Source organism: Cyanistes caeruleus, chromosome 1 (genome assembly GCF_971803275.1).
Source record: "Cyanistes caeruleus chromosome 1, bCyaCae1.hap1.1, whole genome shotgun sequence".
NCBI classification, from domain to species: Eukaryota; Metazoa; Chordata; class Aves; order Passeriformes; family Paridae; genus Cyanistes; species Cyanistes caeruleus.
Window position 1 is genome coordinate 127,952,335 of NC_141701.1, and position 16,545 is coordinate 127,968,879.

General features: G+C 37.0%; 1 protein-coding gene across 5 annotated transcripts in view; it reads left to right on the plus strand.

Annotated features, from left to right (window-relative positions):
• SLC25A13 (solute carrier family 25 member 13) overlaps positions 1 to 16,545 on the plus strand; it is a 101,745-nt gene that overhangs the window by 51,860 nt on the left and 33,340 nt on the right. For all 5 annotated transcript variants that reach the window (XM_086856781.1, XM_086856770.1, XM_086856791.1 and 2 more), the window contains 7 exons: positions 1,002 to 1,141; positions 7,572 to 7,718; positions 9,282 to 9,420; positions 10,253 to 10,346; positions 10,516 to 10,600; positions 12,782 to 12,866; positions 13,324 to 13,482. In XM_086856781.1, the coding sequence (XP_086712907.1) occupies positions 1,002 to 1,141; positions 7,572 to 7,718; positions 9,282 to 9,420; positions 10,253 to 10,346; positions 10,516 to 10,600; positions 12,782 to 12,866; positions 13,324 to 13,482 (849 nt within the window). The remainder of the gene's footprint in view (positions 1 to 1,001; positions 1,142 to 7,571; positions 7,719 to 9,281; positions 9,421 to 10,252; positions 10,347 to 10,515; positions 10,601 to 12,781; positions 12,867 to 13,323; positions 13,483 to 16,545) is intronic.

Consider the following 16,545-nt stretch of genomic DNA (forward strand, 5'->3'; position numbering starts at 1 on the left):
GGGAGTGACTCCTGGGAACCATCTCTCCATGCTCCCAGGAACTCACAGCAGACAAAAACTGGCTCTTGGCTTGAGTTGCTGGAAGAGTCATAGAGCAATTAGGAAGGCATATAGCAGCTGGGAACCTCTGGCCTTGAGCTTGTCTTCAGAGGCTTTGCCCTATTCTTTTGGCTGAGACAAAACTCGAATTGGGCTCTGTCCTTTGAGACAAGTACTTGCTCAGATCTCATTGCTGTTTTCATTGCTCACAGTGATGCTGTCAGTAGTTGCAGAAACGTATGATCCTTACTACTGATCGTGTATCAGATAGTTGCTTCTTCACAGAAACTGCTGTGTATTACCAGTCTGCCAAGTGTTTAGTAAACTGTGGCCCAGTTGTGACTACTAAATATGAAGCTTGTATTTAGGTGTGACATTTACTTGTCATGCTGCCCCCCTCCTTGTAGAAGAGATTTAGGTTTAAGATCCGCATAGTGCTGGTGATAAATTGTTTTTCCTGCCTGCCGTGTTTCCCCCCATCCCCTGTCCTGCTTTTCAGTGGTCCATAAGTAACTCCAGAAAAGTGGATCTTGAAATAATGGTATTTTTGTCATTGATTTGTTTGAATGTGGAGAACGCTGGGAAAAATTCAAACACATGAATTATAGTGACACAAAACTTTCATTATTAGCAACTTGAAAAGATTATGCCTTAGTTTGCCTTAGTCATCTTTTTATAAGTTGTCTTTTAATTTTAATCTTCCCTTGTTTGAATTTGAAACTTGAAATATCTTTCTTTTAATTAAATGCTGTGCATATAAAACTTAACAAATAAAAATATTATTCAGAAGCTAGTTGAGAGGGTGATGATTTGGGTAAAAAACAAACATTAGGTTTGCTTTGCAGTATGTTACTAATTGATATGAACAGTATTACTTTCCTGTTATAAAATATCATACTTGTTTATATGTTTGTCTCTATTGTTATTTTATTACTAAATTAATGTTTTTCTTTTCTTCCCAGAGGATGCTAAACAAGTTTTTGGCCAGACCACGATTCATCAGCACATTCCTTTTAACTGGAATTCAGAATTTGTACAGCTGCATTTTGGAAAGGATAGAAAAAGACACCTAACATACGCGGAGTTCACTCAGTTCTTACTGGTGGGTCTAATACAGTATGGTTTGTTAAGAGTAATAAGAGGAATGCAAGAATCAAAGTATTTGCAAGCTTGTGAAATACCATGGTGGTAGCAAAGTTGAAATACATACCAAGTGTAGGCTTTTACAGTCAGAGTGCTGGAATTGTATAGTATGTTGATAAATAGGATATGCTATTGTTAAAACTGCTGGTTCAGGCCAGCTGGGGTTTTCTTTCCTTCCCCTTTGCTTTTTTCACCTGTATGCAGAAGGTGATTTTTTTCTACACTGTTGCATGGACAGACATGAAATTAAAAGCCTTGACTTCAGTGTCTGAAAATCTCCCGTATTTTTAAATCTACAAGTTAAAGAATGTTAAATAACAGTATTGAACATTTTAGACTCAACTTGCCAGACTCGTATTACAAAGTACTTCTGTATTTAATATTTAATTCCGAGCTGATATCCAGTAATATTTGTTACAAGCCATTTCCACACACTTTACTTTTGATCTTTTTGAATTAAGCTTATCTTAGGGAAAATTTGCTTGTAGCATATAAAGAATAAAATTCCACTTTTTACAAGGAATTCTTGGCTATTCATACTTTTGGGTACTTTGTTACAGGAAGTAAAGTATTATGCTAATAAAAAAATAAGCCAATTATCTGTATTTCAGCAGTACTGTTAAAAATAGGCTTCAGTAGGAAAAGAGGTGAAACACGTGAGTTTCTTATCTGTATTCCTCCTGAATACTTAATGCCTGTATTAGTATTTACACTAGAGAGTTTCAAAATGGGAACCTGCTTCAAGACGGTAAGGTTTCTTTTTTTCTTGTTTACACAAGTATGTTAGTTCACAGTAGGAGGTGGTATCATTTTGATGAGGAATAATTAAGATAATGCTATTGAGACAAATGTTTCAAATTGACTTCGTAGAACAGAGCCTAATTAACTTTGTATGAAGAGGACGTCAGGTATCACATGATTAAATCATATTCCCTTAGGCTTTGTATTGACTATTGTAACTCCAAAGTAGCTAAGACATAAACCAGTTTTGTGACAGAAACAGGAATCAGAACCTCTCTTCAATGAAAAAGCAAATGTGCTACTTGATTAGGAAAAAATGCCTCTGGCAATGTGTTCTGGTATCTCCTTCCAACTACAGAATAAGCCTCGGAAATGAATCCTGATTTTGGTGGTTTAAAGTCACCGTTTTAATGAGCTACCAGACTTCTTTGCCTCATCTGTGTATTTGCTTAGAGATCTGAGAAAAACCTTTAGAAAGACTCAGAGTGAAAATATGACACTTTTCTCACCATTGGAAAAAAAAGAAAAGGGTATGTGTAGAGGATTGTAGTGAGAGGTTAAGAGAGGTTAGAGTCATAGACCTAAAAAGAACTTGTAATGTTAAGACTGGATATTTGGAATATTTGAATTCTTTCTTTGTGGTTTTTTTTGTGGTTTTAACTTGAATTAGGAAAAGCAAGCACTGAGGCAGGAGTTTCCTAACTTTGGAGATTAGTCCTAGCTATTAGGCTTTCTCGTCTTGTGGAGGGATGATGCTGTGGGGATAATCGGTTGTGTTGGAAGATGTTGGTGGTCCTAATGAACCAGCCAGCCCTTTTAGTGATGATCCTTATAGGTCAGAAACATGGAAGAGCATAAATCAGGAGAATGAGGATGGCAATTCTGGGTGTCTCTGGAGAGGTGAGATGCATTCAGGAAAAGTTCTAATGCTGCTGATAAAGATGCTCTCGGCGCTGACGCAGGCAGAAGGACTTTCAAATAAATTAATTGTCCTAAGACTGTTGAAGCTGCCTATTATCTGTACAATCTATTAGGATGCTCAGTCAGTCAGAGTAGTTGAGTACATCTGTTTACCCACTTACTAGAACTGTAAATCCTTGAATCACGTAAGTTTCCCTGCCAATTCTTGCCTTGCAGCATTGTATTACAGAAGCTGAAGTTTGGGCACAGAAATGGCTCTCAGCACAAAGTGGAGATGGAAATCTTCCTTTAAGCTTTGTAACCTTTGGTACACAACCTTTCCTTCTCACATTCTGCCTGTGCATGAGTCACTCCTTTTGGTCTGATGTCTAGACCTTGGACCTTAGACAGCAGGAGACCGTAGTGGATACCAAATTACCTTTCTGCATTCCTTATGTGTGAATGCACTTTACATTACCCTTAACGTGGACCAGATGGTTCTGTAAGGTGCTTCAGGTACTGCTTTGTAAGTACAATGCAATTTGCAACTTCTAATGGAATAATCTAGCTAGATTCAAATTCCTTTACATTGGGTCCTATTATGTCACATAAACTTGTTCCATGATCATTATCTGTTGCAGCATTTGGACTAATCATCACTTCTGGCAAAGCTCAAGGTAGTTGGGAAATAACATTAGTATATTTTATCCATGCACAAGATGGATCTCTTGTGGCTTTAAATATTAAGTATTTATATGGGATTCTGAATATTTATATCCTACCAGCACTTTTTCTGTCTACAATAACAGAGATGCCTGAAAGGATAGCCTCCAAACCCCTTGGCTTTAATACAGTTAACAATCTATTTGCATCAAGCTAGAGCTCAAGGTGTGTTGTTTTACCCTGCTCATTTGCTAGCTTAAAATTAGCTCATCTATCTATGCTATATATCCATCATATGTATCTGTTTGGATATGGTCATGTTCCATCATCACTTAAGTGGCAAGTCTGCCTTATGAAGAGCAACATCAGCCCCTTTCTCAGCATGTAAAATCTATTCCACACAATTCATTTTAACATAAGCATAATGTGTGGGTCTGGTAAAACCATTTCTGCATTGTCTGGGAATTTATTTATGCCCAGAATGTTAGCTGATGAAGTAGTACTCTCTATAATTGAACCTTGGGATCTACTCCAGTGGCAAAGATTGTGTTGTATCTGATGACTTGTAGATCCATTGGGATGGAATACAAACATAAATTTTTATCTAAGTGGAAGGTAAAGAAGCTTTTAATGAGCTGTAAGTGAAAGCTGAGGTAAAATCTCTAGATGAGAAATAATTTCATTAGAATTCTGGTGCCAGCATGCCTGCCATGATGTATGAATTAATTTTTCACAAAGTCTTATGCTACCTGAGGGAATTCTGGACTTCTAGCATCAAGGAAGATGCTTGTTTTCTATGTATATCTAAGTTTACAGAAAGTCTAGTTGGAGAAGGTTCTTTAGGATGTGTAATTTGTATTGCAAAGTAATGAGGATTGTATTTCTTTAAATTTTAGTCTGTCTAGGTAAAATAATATGGGAGTGAAATAAAACTTTTAACTATAAATAAAATAATAAAATTATTGCAAGTCAGATAGCATCTCTGAAGACTACAACTTTGCTTTATTGTTCTTCAGTTTATTTTTAGGCTGATACTTTTTAAATTAGCTGCATATACACAACATATGTTACAAACATCTCATGAAGAATTTCCTGATAAATTGCCAGTAGCTACTGAACTCATTTTGAAGCATAGTTACTTATGCTGTGAGTTGTCTCAGCTTTCAGGCATGGAGGCTGAGGGAATGGATAGCCTTTCTTTTGAGGTGAACACTTTAAGGAGTTTATGGCATTGATATGCACTGTGCAGTGATCAGAAGGGTGATACGTCTGGTTTGTTTGTGACAGATTTTAGGTCTGTCTGGAATTCAGTTCTGAGATTGTTTGTTGTCATGTGATTGCGTGTTTTTGTGTGCCATACTGCTGCCATCCATGATCATGGATTGGGAATGTCTTGTGACTGAAGATTCCTGTGCTTCTTTCTTCTTGGTGTAACTGAAAAATGTGTAGCACTGCTCAAAATAACTGCGTCCTAAAAAGTCTCTACCTTTCTGAGGCCGGTCTTCTTTATCTATGTGCAGTATGCATAAACCATTTTGAACTGGAACTTAGTCTCTGAACTAAGGAGGAGGTGTGAATAGGGAGTTTCAGAAGACTGACATCATCCCATTCAGACATTTTCACAGCTTTGTCTTGCTGTCTGTCTACAGCTAAATGGCTCTTTTCTGGCTGACAAGAAGTTGCATAAATGGAAGCACCAAGACCTTGACAATGTGTTTAACCAAGTGGGTTAATTCTCTCCAGTGGGTTCCAGTTTACCAAGAAAATTGCAAAGAATCACGTTAGCAATGAGAGGATGGGATGTTGTGCCTTGTTCTCAGCTATAGTGCTAGCAGCCTTTTTGCAGTTAGCTGGGTGATGACAAGAAACATGCACTAGATGCACCTCTTTGGAGCATGAGCCCTGCTTTGTTCCGTGGCTAAGACATCACTGTCAGTCAGGGTTGCACCAATGGTATAATATCTCTAATACCTCCAAACTCACTGATGGATGTACACAGACAGGAACAGATTGGATTTATGCAAGTGGTGTCCAGGTTTTCTTACTGCATTTTAGTGCTGGATTCTGCCAATGAAACACTGCCAGCAGTTGCAGTGGTTAAAACAAATTGAATGAGAGAAGGAGAAGAAAGCAATATTCACTGTTTCCCACATAATCCTTCGCTAAATAGAGTTCATTTTTTCTCTGGTGGTACTTCCATTTAATGACAAGCATTTTTGTTCATTTGTTCATACGTTTCTACCTGCTAGGTGATGAGTATTTAGGATACAAGCTTTATTGTACTTAACTCCTCTGTAGAGCTCTCTGCCTCCCAAGTAGTTGCCTGCCTCAAGCTGATGAAGTCATTTTGAGTTTTTGTGCTCATCTCACCATAAACCTTCCAAAATTGCTTCCTTCCAAATTTCTGTTGAAATTATAGTCTCAATTGGAGTGAAGTAAGAACTTGCGTGGCTGCATCCAGCCAGAGTGAGTATTATTGCTGAATTGTAGCACTTCAACATAGGGGTCTGTAATGTAAAGAAAATGTGGCTGAACTGAAATTGTACCACTTCAAATTATAACCCCCACAAGCATTTCCCATCAAAAGAAGAAAATTCAGATTATTTCTGGAATGAAGCATTGATCACTCTTACCTCCACCCCTTTCCTTCCTCTGCCTAATACATTAGGAGGTTTTCATCACACAGGGTACAGTGCTGTAATTAGAAATTAGGACCAAAACTGGCGAAGTCAGAAGGCTGAAGTAGAAAGACAAGCATGGTTTGAGTGGCAGTGTGAACTGAGTAAATAGAAGGAGGGAGGGATGGTATCTGCAGGCCTCTGGCAAGTCTGATCCTACTCCATCTAAATTTGCCTTTTTCCCTTCACTCTTTATTTACTTGAATGCTGCTGTCAGACAAATATCAACTTACAGGAAATCATATTTACGGTGATTACTTCATGATGGTGATTCTTGACTAACTCAAGTCTTGAATTAGTATGTATTTTAAGGCACGTATTTGCAAATACAATGGAAATCGTTGGATAGTGTCATGGTCCACAGCAAGACTTGCTTAGTATTGCTGACATAGTTCTATTCTGATTCTATTTTCTTAATAACTGACTATGAATACGTATTCAGAATAAGCACTATTTTTCCAGTGAAGAAGTTTTTATAATCCTTGAAACTTAAAGGGAATACATGGCAATGATTTGTGTACCTCCATTCAACTAAAAAATACAGGTTGGGAAGTCTTAACTGCATCGCCAAAGGTATTTCTTTCTTTACAAACCTGCAGAACTGAACAAAAATTCATAAGTAATATCCAGTTACACTCTGTGCAGGGTTGTTCCTTTTAAATGCCAAAAAAAAGAAAGTAGTCTAACAGTAATTTAAGAAGAAAGTGTGAAGGTCACAGTAAGAAAAGATACAACTTTGAGAGATTATATACCTTTTTACTCCTCTTTTCTCTCAGTAGTACATTTGAATCACAAAATGAGCTTATCAGGTAGTTGTATCAGATAATGTTTATGCCTGTTTCTACTACTGAAATACTGATAACTGATATTTAATCAGTCATGATACAAGGAGTTCTAAATTAAACTGCTGGCGTCTTTTTATGTTTTAACGAGCACTTTGAGGGAATTCTTTTCAGATTAGTAGGTGTCTACATGGAAATCTCTGATGATTTCATTGTCCTCATTTGGGGAGTAGTGAGTGCTTTTACAGAAAGTATTTTGACCTGCTGTGACACAGGCAATAAACTGGATAATGCACATCATGGAAAACTTTAGTGTTCATGAGTGGGAGATTACTTGCACTGGTGTGTTGGTATGTGTTCTCCGTTTCTCAATTAAAGGAGTTGCATGTCATAATGTCCAGACAGCAAAGAAATCATGATGTTGTCCTAGGTGTTAAGGTCAGTGATAGAGACCATAGGAAAGGCTGAATAGAAAAGCCTAAAATTTGCATAAAATATACATACAACAGCCAATTAAAATTAGACATAGTTGTATTTTGTTAGGTATGAGAGTCTTGTAGGATTGCATTACTTATATTAAATGTGATTATTTTTAACCTAACTGCTTTTTTTCCCCCATTTTCAGGAGATACAATTAGAACATGCAAAACAAGCCTTTGTACAGAGAGACAATGCTCAGTCTGGAAGAGTTACAGCTATGGACTTCAGGGACATTATGGTCACTATCCGGCCACACATGCTGACACCATTTGTAGAAGAATGTCTAGTAGCTGTGAGTAGTTGTGGTATCCCAGCTGGCAGACCTGGGATGCAGATGTGGGGTTCCTTTTGTACCTTGACCACTACATGACACGTAATCCAGCTTGAGGATGCGTGTTGTGACGTCTAGCGGTTATTATCTACACATGTGAAGATTAACTCTGATTGTTGAATATAAATCCTCAATGTTCTTGGTTTCCAGAGACAAAAGACAAAGCATGTTGATGGACCTTAGTAATGGCCTAAAAATGTAGAGCTTGCCTTTTTCCAGCCATTCCATCATAGGAGACTGTGTCAAATATTTTTGAATGCCATTATATCCCAGTTAGGACATCCTCCTCAAAGAAACTGCTTTGTATTGTAAATTATAAGCTCCTGAGTGTAATATCCAAGAACTTGGGGACAGTGTGTGAACTGGAACATCAACCTAGGACATTCAATATGTCTTGACTGATAGTTGTTACACTTCACTGTGTGTTTTGTCTAAGTTTGGAGTGCATAAACTGAATTAAATACTGCAATTCTGCAATTTCACTAAAGAAAAGAGGTGCATTTAGTTTTGACCTCGGTTTATAATTTTGAGAACTTGTAACAGCACATCCCAAGTAATCCAAAGCTTGGCCATATTCAGGTTTGACGATCTGCTTAAAAGTCTGTTCTGCTTTGAGTTGCAAGGGAGAATTTCAGAGAGATGCGTGAAGTGATGAGGAGTCCAAGCTCTAATGAGACTATTAGAAGATGCATGAAGCAAAAAGCATATCCAGAAGATTTAGGGACTGACAGTGATATCTGGTACTTTCTTCCATGGTTCCCTCACAATCTTGTTACCAGCCTTCCTGGGTCATATTCTCTTTCACAGAGAACATCAGATAAGATTTTTGATTATTCCTCAAGGTCAGTTAAATTTTGGCAAGCTTATGCATCATTTTTTCAGAAATTTGCTTGACCATTGATTTTAAAATTTAAGTAGTGAATTGATCCAATAATTTTTCTGTGTGCAGACCCAACACCACTTTAAAACAAAGGTTTAGGCTCAGTTCTCATTTGAAAATGCATAACTGTTCAAACTTTATGTTTGACTGCCTGATATAAGTCTTAGAGTTTACTGCTGTTTTTCCATGACTTGATTTTTAAGGTTGAGTTTAAAGGTTTCAGTTGACCTTTTTCAGAATATGTTTTGGTTTTGTTGAAATTTTCTATATAGTAATACGCTTTACATGTAGAAGTAGATTTCCTCATTACTAGAAATGAGCCAACTTATGAAACATTTCCAACTGAAGCAGTACTGAAACTTGAACTTTGTAAATTACTACTGGTTATGTTGTTATAATCCTGCATATGTATTTGTTTAGGTTTGTAGGGTGGGAAGAGTTTTATATTCTGGTCATGATTAGTTTCAGTAACATAAGAATCTTTCATAGTTTAAAGTTCTTTATTTTGCAGGTTTTTTAAAAAAGCAAGTCTGTGCTGCGGTCACTCTAGTAAAAGAATATTATTTGAAAACTTCTATTTCAAGTTTTTTTTAGTCTTACAACAATCTCCTTTCTCTTTTCCTCTTTTACTGTCTGTACTCTAGGCTGCTGGAGGTACCACTTCCCATCAGGTCAGCTTTTCCTATTTTAATGGATTTAATTCTCTGCTTAACAACATGGAGCTCATTAGAAAGATCTACAGTACTCTGGCTGGAAATAGAAAAGATGTGGAAGTCACTAAGGGTTGGTAGAAATATTTGCAGTCTGGAAGTTTCCTTGGGTATTTAAATGGAGGGAAAGACCTCATCTGTATGCTTTTAAATCAGTTGGTGTGGGGGGGAGGGAAGCTTGCCTTGTTACCGTTCCTTGGTTTGCCATTCAGTTTTGTACAGTCCTGTCGTAGTCCACCCTCCAGCTTTTTCATTTTGTTTCAATCAGAAAAAGGTCCTAGTAAACTGGTGGTGGGGGCAGGGTGAGGAAAGTATGTAAAGATATTTAAAAGTTTAAAAAACTTCCTAGGACTCCAGCCAAATTGGCAGCCTATTAAAGTGACCTTCAAGGGTAGTTGAAGAATTCCATAAACTTGTATTGGCGGCATAGTAAGCTGATCTACAAGCTTGGAACAAGATGTTATCTGCTATATCTAACCACTTTTATAGAGAATTCCCTGTGCAACACCAGAGTTTCATTAATGTGGCCTCCTGGGACTACGCATGAAAAGTTCCACATCTCTTGACTCCTGTTTTGGGGGTTTTTCTTTGTTTGCTTTTTATTTTATATTTTTCCCTCTGACCTGCAGCTGATTGATACCGTATGTCAAATATCCTAAATCCTGCTGGTAGCACTAAGCTTTAAGACCAGAGAGCTGTACTTACTTGCATGAAGGACAGACCATTTAAAGCACACATATATGTAGTGACAGGAACACTTCTGTATTGGGTAACTTACTCCCCTTTCACCCTCCCCAACCAGCGTCTTCTACTTTATATTAAAATACAGTGCAACTTTGGGGTGCTCTGGATTATTTCTATTGGTTTGATTTCATTAAATTTTCTGTATCTTTATTCTGTTGCAGAGGAGTTTGTTCTGGCAGCCCAGAAATTTGGTCAGATTACACCCATGGAAGTTGACATCTTGTTTCAGTTAGCAGATCTTTATGAGCCACGGGGGTAAGTGGAGAGTTATCTATGCTTCTCTCTTTCCTTTTCTCTACTACTTGGAAGGAGTGGGAGGTTGTGTTGGGGAGCAGGAGAGTACTGTGGTGGCCTTGTGCAGGTAACTTTTAGTGGTCTGGAAACCAGCCTCTAAACAAACACTAATGTGAATTAATTTCTTCAGGCGCATGACATTAGCTGATATTGAAAGAATTGCTCCTCTAGAGGAAGGGACATTGCCCTACAACCTGGCTGAGGCTCAGAGGCAGGTAAGAACAGAAGCCAGCATGATGTTATTATTTGTTTCCAGTGCCAGGTAAAGAGACAGTCAGCCTCTTCCTGTTGTTACCTAAGTTGCTTTTCTCTTGTTTTCTGTAATAAAGGTGAGGAGTAACATCTTGTTAAAATTTATTTGTCATTTATTTATTTATTTATTATGTGTCATGTTCTCTCCATCTCTACTTTGTGTCCCTTCCTCTTGGGCTTCATTTTGGCAGGTGAAATGTAATTTACATTGGAAAGATAAAGTGTCTAGGAGTGTCATCCAGGCATTCAGCAAATACTAGATGCATGCCTGTCTGAGATGTTTATATTTTGTGATTCTTTTGCTCTGTGTTCTTGTTAATGAGGAAAAGAGACTTCCTACTTCAAATATGGATGGTAAAATTCAATATCTAGCCTATGAAATGGCAGCCCTTGTTCACAACACATATGCATGTTCCTGGATTCACAGTGTTCTCTGCTTTGCTTTATGCTCTGTTGAATATCAAAATGGGAGAGCTTATGCATAGACTAACATCACAGTTTCGGTAAAAGTGTTTAGATTCTCTTCATGTCCAAAACCTAAAGGATATTTACTTTCAATGGTATAAACACAAATAGACTTGTTTTTTTGGTTTTGAGGCAAAAGGAAATAGGATTGTTCTTTAAATGTCAAACCTGTTGATCTTTTAGTTTTTGTATTATCATATTTTGTATTTTCATTGGCACAAGTTTCTATACAGATAGATTTAAAACTAACCCTTCTGTTTCTCTCTGTCTCTATTTTAAGGCTGTCTTAACTTTGTGTCTTGTGAGACTAAGCTTTTTTTGTTGGTTTTCTTTTTTCCTGCTCTGGGTCTGTGCGGAGACGCCAGTTTGACCACAATGAGTTGATCCAGGCTACATTTTTAGGACTACCAGGCCATAAGCCAGGCCTCTGTGTGTGTGTGTGTATACACATGTGTCTCTTTTCCTTCTCTTTTTTTATTCTCCTGCCTCCCTTACAAGTGAACACCCCCACCACCACTCCAAGACGGTAACAGGGGTGGTGGTTTTCTGTTTGTTTGAGCAGTAACTAAATGGTGATGATGCTGGGATGAATTCAAATGAGTTGGCTCCCAAAAGCTCACCATCTATTCCTAGAAGACTCGTAAAGGAGTTAAAAGCATTTGCATTAGGCTGAATATCAAGTAACATAAGTTACAATAGGTGGCAGTAAAAGGTAGACAAAAATGTGTGATGAAAGTAGCAGCTTCTTCACTTTTTGTTTTGGGGCCATTGCTACCATGATTTATGTTCTAAGAGGCGAGGACACATGAACCTGCTTAATTCTTACAACTTACTTTGTGTATCTGTGCCACATTTTAATTTTTTTCAACTATGTTCCTTTTTAATATTATCTTCTTGATGCTGAGACTGAAAAAAATTTCAGCTACATTGAAATCTTCCTTTTATTTCTGGTCAACTCCACCTATATTGGATTAACTAAAATGTAAACACAGGAAATGTATCCATATTTTTATTTTCTTGCTTTACTTGTAGTATCCTAAAGAGAACACATTGCAAAAAGTGCTAGTAAATATGAAAGAATTAATGCCCCTGCAGAGCTTTTGTTTTCTTCATATTTTAGACATGAACATAACCTTAGACAGCAGTGTTAAATCTGGAACTTCTGAAATTTATTTCTCATTGGGTTGAATCTAGCACTAACAGCCTGTGAGCAAAATGAAATTGTGCAGGTGCTTTATGGAACTTTTATTTTCCTTTAGCTAATCTGTGTGAATGCTTGCATACTTGTTTTGGTAGCCTGGGAACTCTGTGTTGGCGACAGTAGAAAGAAATTCCAAGCTGGAGTTGCTTTTAGCTGTAGAAAATTAATGACTTAAGAGGCAATATGTAAGCCCTCATTTAGACCACATTTAGACCATTGATTTTGGAGTTGTATAATTTTGTTGTAGTGTCAGTCTATTTTCTTTGCTGTTCCAATTTGAAGAGGCTGCCTTATATGACACTTAGAAATCGGTGGGAAAAAAAGTAATAATTGAGAACAAAATCTCCAGTGTATTGTGGAATTTTTTCCAGGTATCCTTATACTTGTATCTGTCTGATCATGAAATGTACTGTTGGGAAATGATATGTTGTGATTATTTTCCTTGTCTTTCCTTTTGTTTTAAATCCCGCCTTGACAGAAAGCTTCAGGCGATGTGTCTCGACCTGTTCTCATCCAGATTGCAGAATCGGCGTACAGATTTGCCCTTGGTTCAGTTGCTGGAGGTTAGTAATGGCTGAACAAAAGAATATTCATCTTCACTGTTTGGGTTTTTTCTTCTTTTCTTTTGTCCTTCTTCTCCTTCTGCCTCTCATTTAAGTGTGGAAGGCTTCTCAGACTTTCCCTTGGAGCTGTGTCTAAGGGATGGGATGACTGAAAGGTTGAAGGGGAAATGATCATCTGGTCTACAAGAATTTTGGAATTTGTGAGCTGTTGGAGTTTCCAGGTAGTATTGCTATCTGATTTGTCCCCAAACAAATTTCAGGAAGATGAAATTAATTGTGAAGTATGACTGTAAAGTGCATTTGGTTAAAACTGTGGGAGGTAGTTTAATGTATCCAGAATATATCATGAAGAAAAGATATAAGTGATATGTTAGATGTAAATGTGACAGATGACAGTTGCAGTCAAACAGTGCAAATGCAAAATCATGATTTCTTATATCTTGAATTTCATTTGCAGCTGTTGGAGCCACTGCAGTCTATCCAATTGATTTAGTGAAAACTCGCATGCAAAACCAGCGTTCGACGGGCTCTTTTGTGGGAGAACTTATGTATAAAAACAGCTTTGATTGCTTCAAGAAAGTGCTACGTTATGAAGGTTTCTTTGGGCTTTATCGAGGTAAGTTTAAAAAGTTGTTATATACCAATGATAAAATATTATTAAGGGTTTTATGTGACTGGATTTTTAAGACATTTTAGTTCAGACTTCAGTTTTGTTTCTTCTTTGTTGCAGGGCAAGGATTTGTGAACTTCTTGATAATTAAACTTCACTGTAATGAGAGCATTTCTGTAGGACCTCTCTGTTCTTTCCCTCCTCATCTGCCATAGGGGAACATTAGTGATTTCCTACAGCACAAATATATTGTTAGTAAAGTTCTCGTTTCCTTAGCAGTGCTTAGTGCCAAGAGTGTTTTGTCCTGTTCGGTAAAGAGTTAGATCATTTGTGGCTTTTTGTTCCTTGGAGTACTTTTTGTTGTGTTTCTTTTGAGACAATGAAGTCTCTGTGAACCAGTTGCATTTGCTTCAGTAATCGTTGGAAATAGTCATCTTTATCTAGTTTTATGTATACCTTTTCTTAGGTTGTCACTGTGGAGTCAGCCAGAATGATTCACTGGGTTTCAGCCTACTTAGCTTTATATATGTAACCAGTACACATAAGTTACAAATTTACCCATTCCAAACTGCCTTTGGAGGCAATGGAGAAAGCTCCAAAATCTATTGACCCTGTTCAGGATGTAAATCATTCTGACTTTGGATATCTTGGTGCCTGAAGTTAAATGGTGGCTTTTTTTGTTTGTTTTATTCTTGTCCCAGTTGTGGCATCAGTGGTGTCAGTTCAAGTAACGCAGGAGGAGTCATAAAGAATCAAGAATCTTGGCATGAAATTCCAGTTCTTCTCTGTCACAGAGTTAAAGTAAATTTAATTTCTGGTGTCACAACTATTGAGATCTTTTATCCCCCTCTGCCATATTCATAGGGGAGAATTTGAAACTTGCATTACCAACTTCATTTTTAGCCAGCTTGCTTAAAACCTTGTCACTTGTAAAAATAAGAATTGTAATGAAAGAAATTAATTGCTAAAAGCAATTGAGTAAGGAATGAAGAACAGAGGATTTTGGTAACGTATGGTTATGAACTGGCGAAGCTATGTGCACCTTAATAAGAAGTAACAGTTCATAAAACAATGTGGGAAACAACATTAAAACTAGGTGGTGTGATAGGTGTGTACATTATAACATATGACCTGAGTTACTGCGGGTTGGCTAAGCATCTCCTCTGCAAAATACAGACTCTGTAATTATTACAGCACAGTTGGAGATGGGAAGGCTCTCTTAGTACTGACTGAATTGGAGGCAATTTTTGGAATAGGCATAATAATTTAATAAAGAGTACTGACATGGTCTCTATTTTGTAAGGATTGATAGCAATCAAAATCTTTTCAAAAGTCGCATGTGACCTAAAGAACCATATATATTCCTTGAAAATTTTTATCTGCTTCTTCTAGCATCCTGAAAGAATAAATATGCAGAATTCTACTATTGCTTTATTCTATTTTATTGAAATTCCGAAGCACAGTGATTTTTTTTTCACCTGGGAAAAAAAGCCAAACAGATAAATCAGAAATGTCACAAATGCATGTTCTTAACTCTGTTTGCTTGTCCTTGAATTTTGAATTATTTTTTTCATTGCCAGGTTTAGGGAACCTTAGGAAACTTCATCGGTAGAGCTTGTCTTTCCGTTCCCCGTTATCTTTATTACTTTTCAGTTTTCCAAGGAATACTGAATAGTGAAATCTCAGACAGTTTGGTGGAGCAGAACTTCTAAGACCAGGCCAATAGTCTAATTTCTGGATTATATAGTAGAACACCATCATTTTAGAGGCAAATTGAGACCTGTGCTTCTACAAATTCTCTCTGTAAACAGCACCCTGACTTAGCTCTTTTTAAAGAGGCAAATAGAGAAAACTTCTTAAAAATCTGGAGCTCCCTCTGTGCAGTTCTGTAAATTCGGACTGTTGCTTAATTTCTAAGGAGATGTTGAAGAAAGTTAAGGAGCTGAGTGCAAAAGGAATTTCCCAGTCAAGCTTGAGGAGCATTTCATAGATTAGTGTAATTACCCAATGTAATACAGTAAATTTAGCAAGAATCATCATATTCTAGTTTTGAATCGTACACTAGGTAGGACACACTCCAGAGTACATTACTTTTTGCTACTCATTGGCCACTGCAATTCTTTCTTCAACTGATTTGTTCAGGGTTAAATCAATGTAGTGGTTTTATCCTCACTGAAGGAGGGAGTAATCATTGGTAGACCTCTCCTTAGCTGAATAGATGCAAAAGCTTTTTAAAAATTGTACTAGAAAAATTCAGAGCAGTGGTCTCTTTGTCATGATGCACTTCAAGAAAGCAAGCAGAATTTGTAAGCCCCACTCTGAACTCAGCCATTTCAGATCATATTTTTAATAAAAGGTTCATATTTCCATCCAGCAAAGTGAACTGAATTATTTTTTTTTGCATCACTATTTTTTTCCAAACTTGGAAACCATGTTTTAAACCACTATCTCAGATAAAGATAAATTACACCATCTTGTGGATATATAGAGAGCACTAAATTTGGTTTGATGTCAGTTTGGTTCTAAGTATAATCAGTGTTTCCACTGAGAAGACGCTTGGATTAAAAAACAAACAAACAAACAAAAATAAACATGATATAAACCTTTGTTGAGTCTTTATAATATGCATTATATGAAAGCTGTGTTGTTAGCATTTTTTTAAAGACTTTACATCTGAGATAAATTTTTCATCTTTCTCTCAGCATGGCTGAAAAGAATGCTCATCTCATATACCTGTAATTTACTGTTGTGTCTATGTTCATACCCAAAATGCATATTTAGAAACTCATGGGTATTTTTATACATGCAAATTTAAGAAAATTTTGAAAGCTGTGATTTGTCAAGGTCTCTTCCAACTGATGAGGTCACCTACCTGTCATAATAGAATTTTAATGAGAAGTCCACCTGATGAGTCACAGAATGCTTCACAGACTTAAGCAGTGCATCCAGTAGAGATTGTTTCACACATACATGATAGAAGTTTGATTGGAAATTTAAGTACCACAGATAAAATGTAGTTTAGGAAAATGTTTGGTAGCCGTGCTGTTAATGTCACTTTGCCTAGAGGAT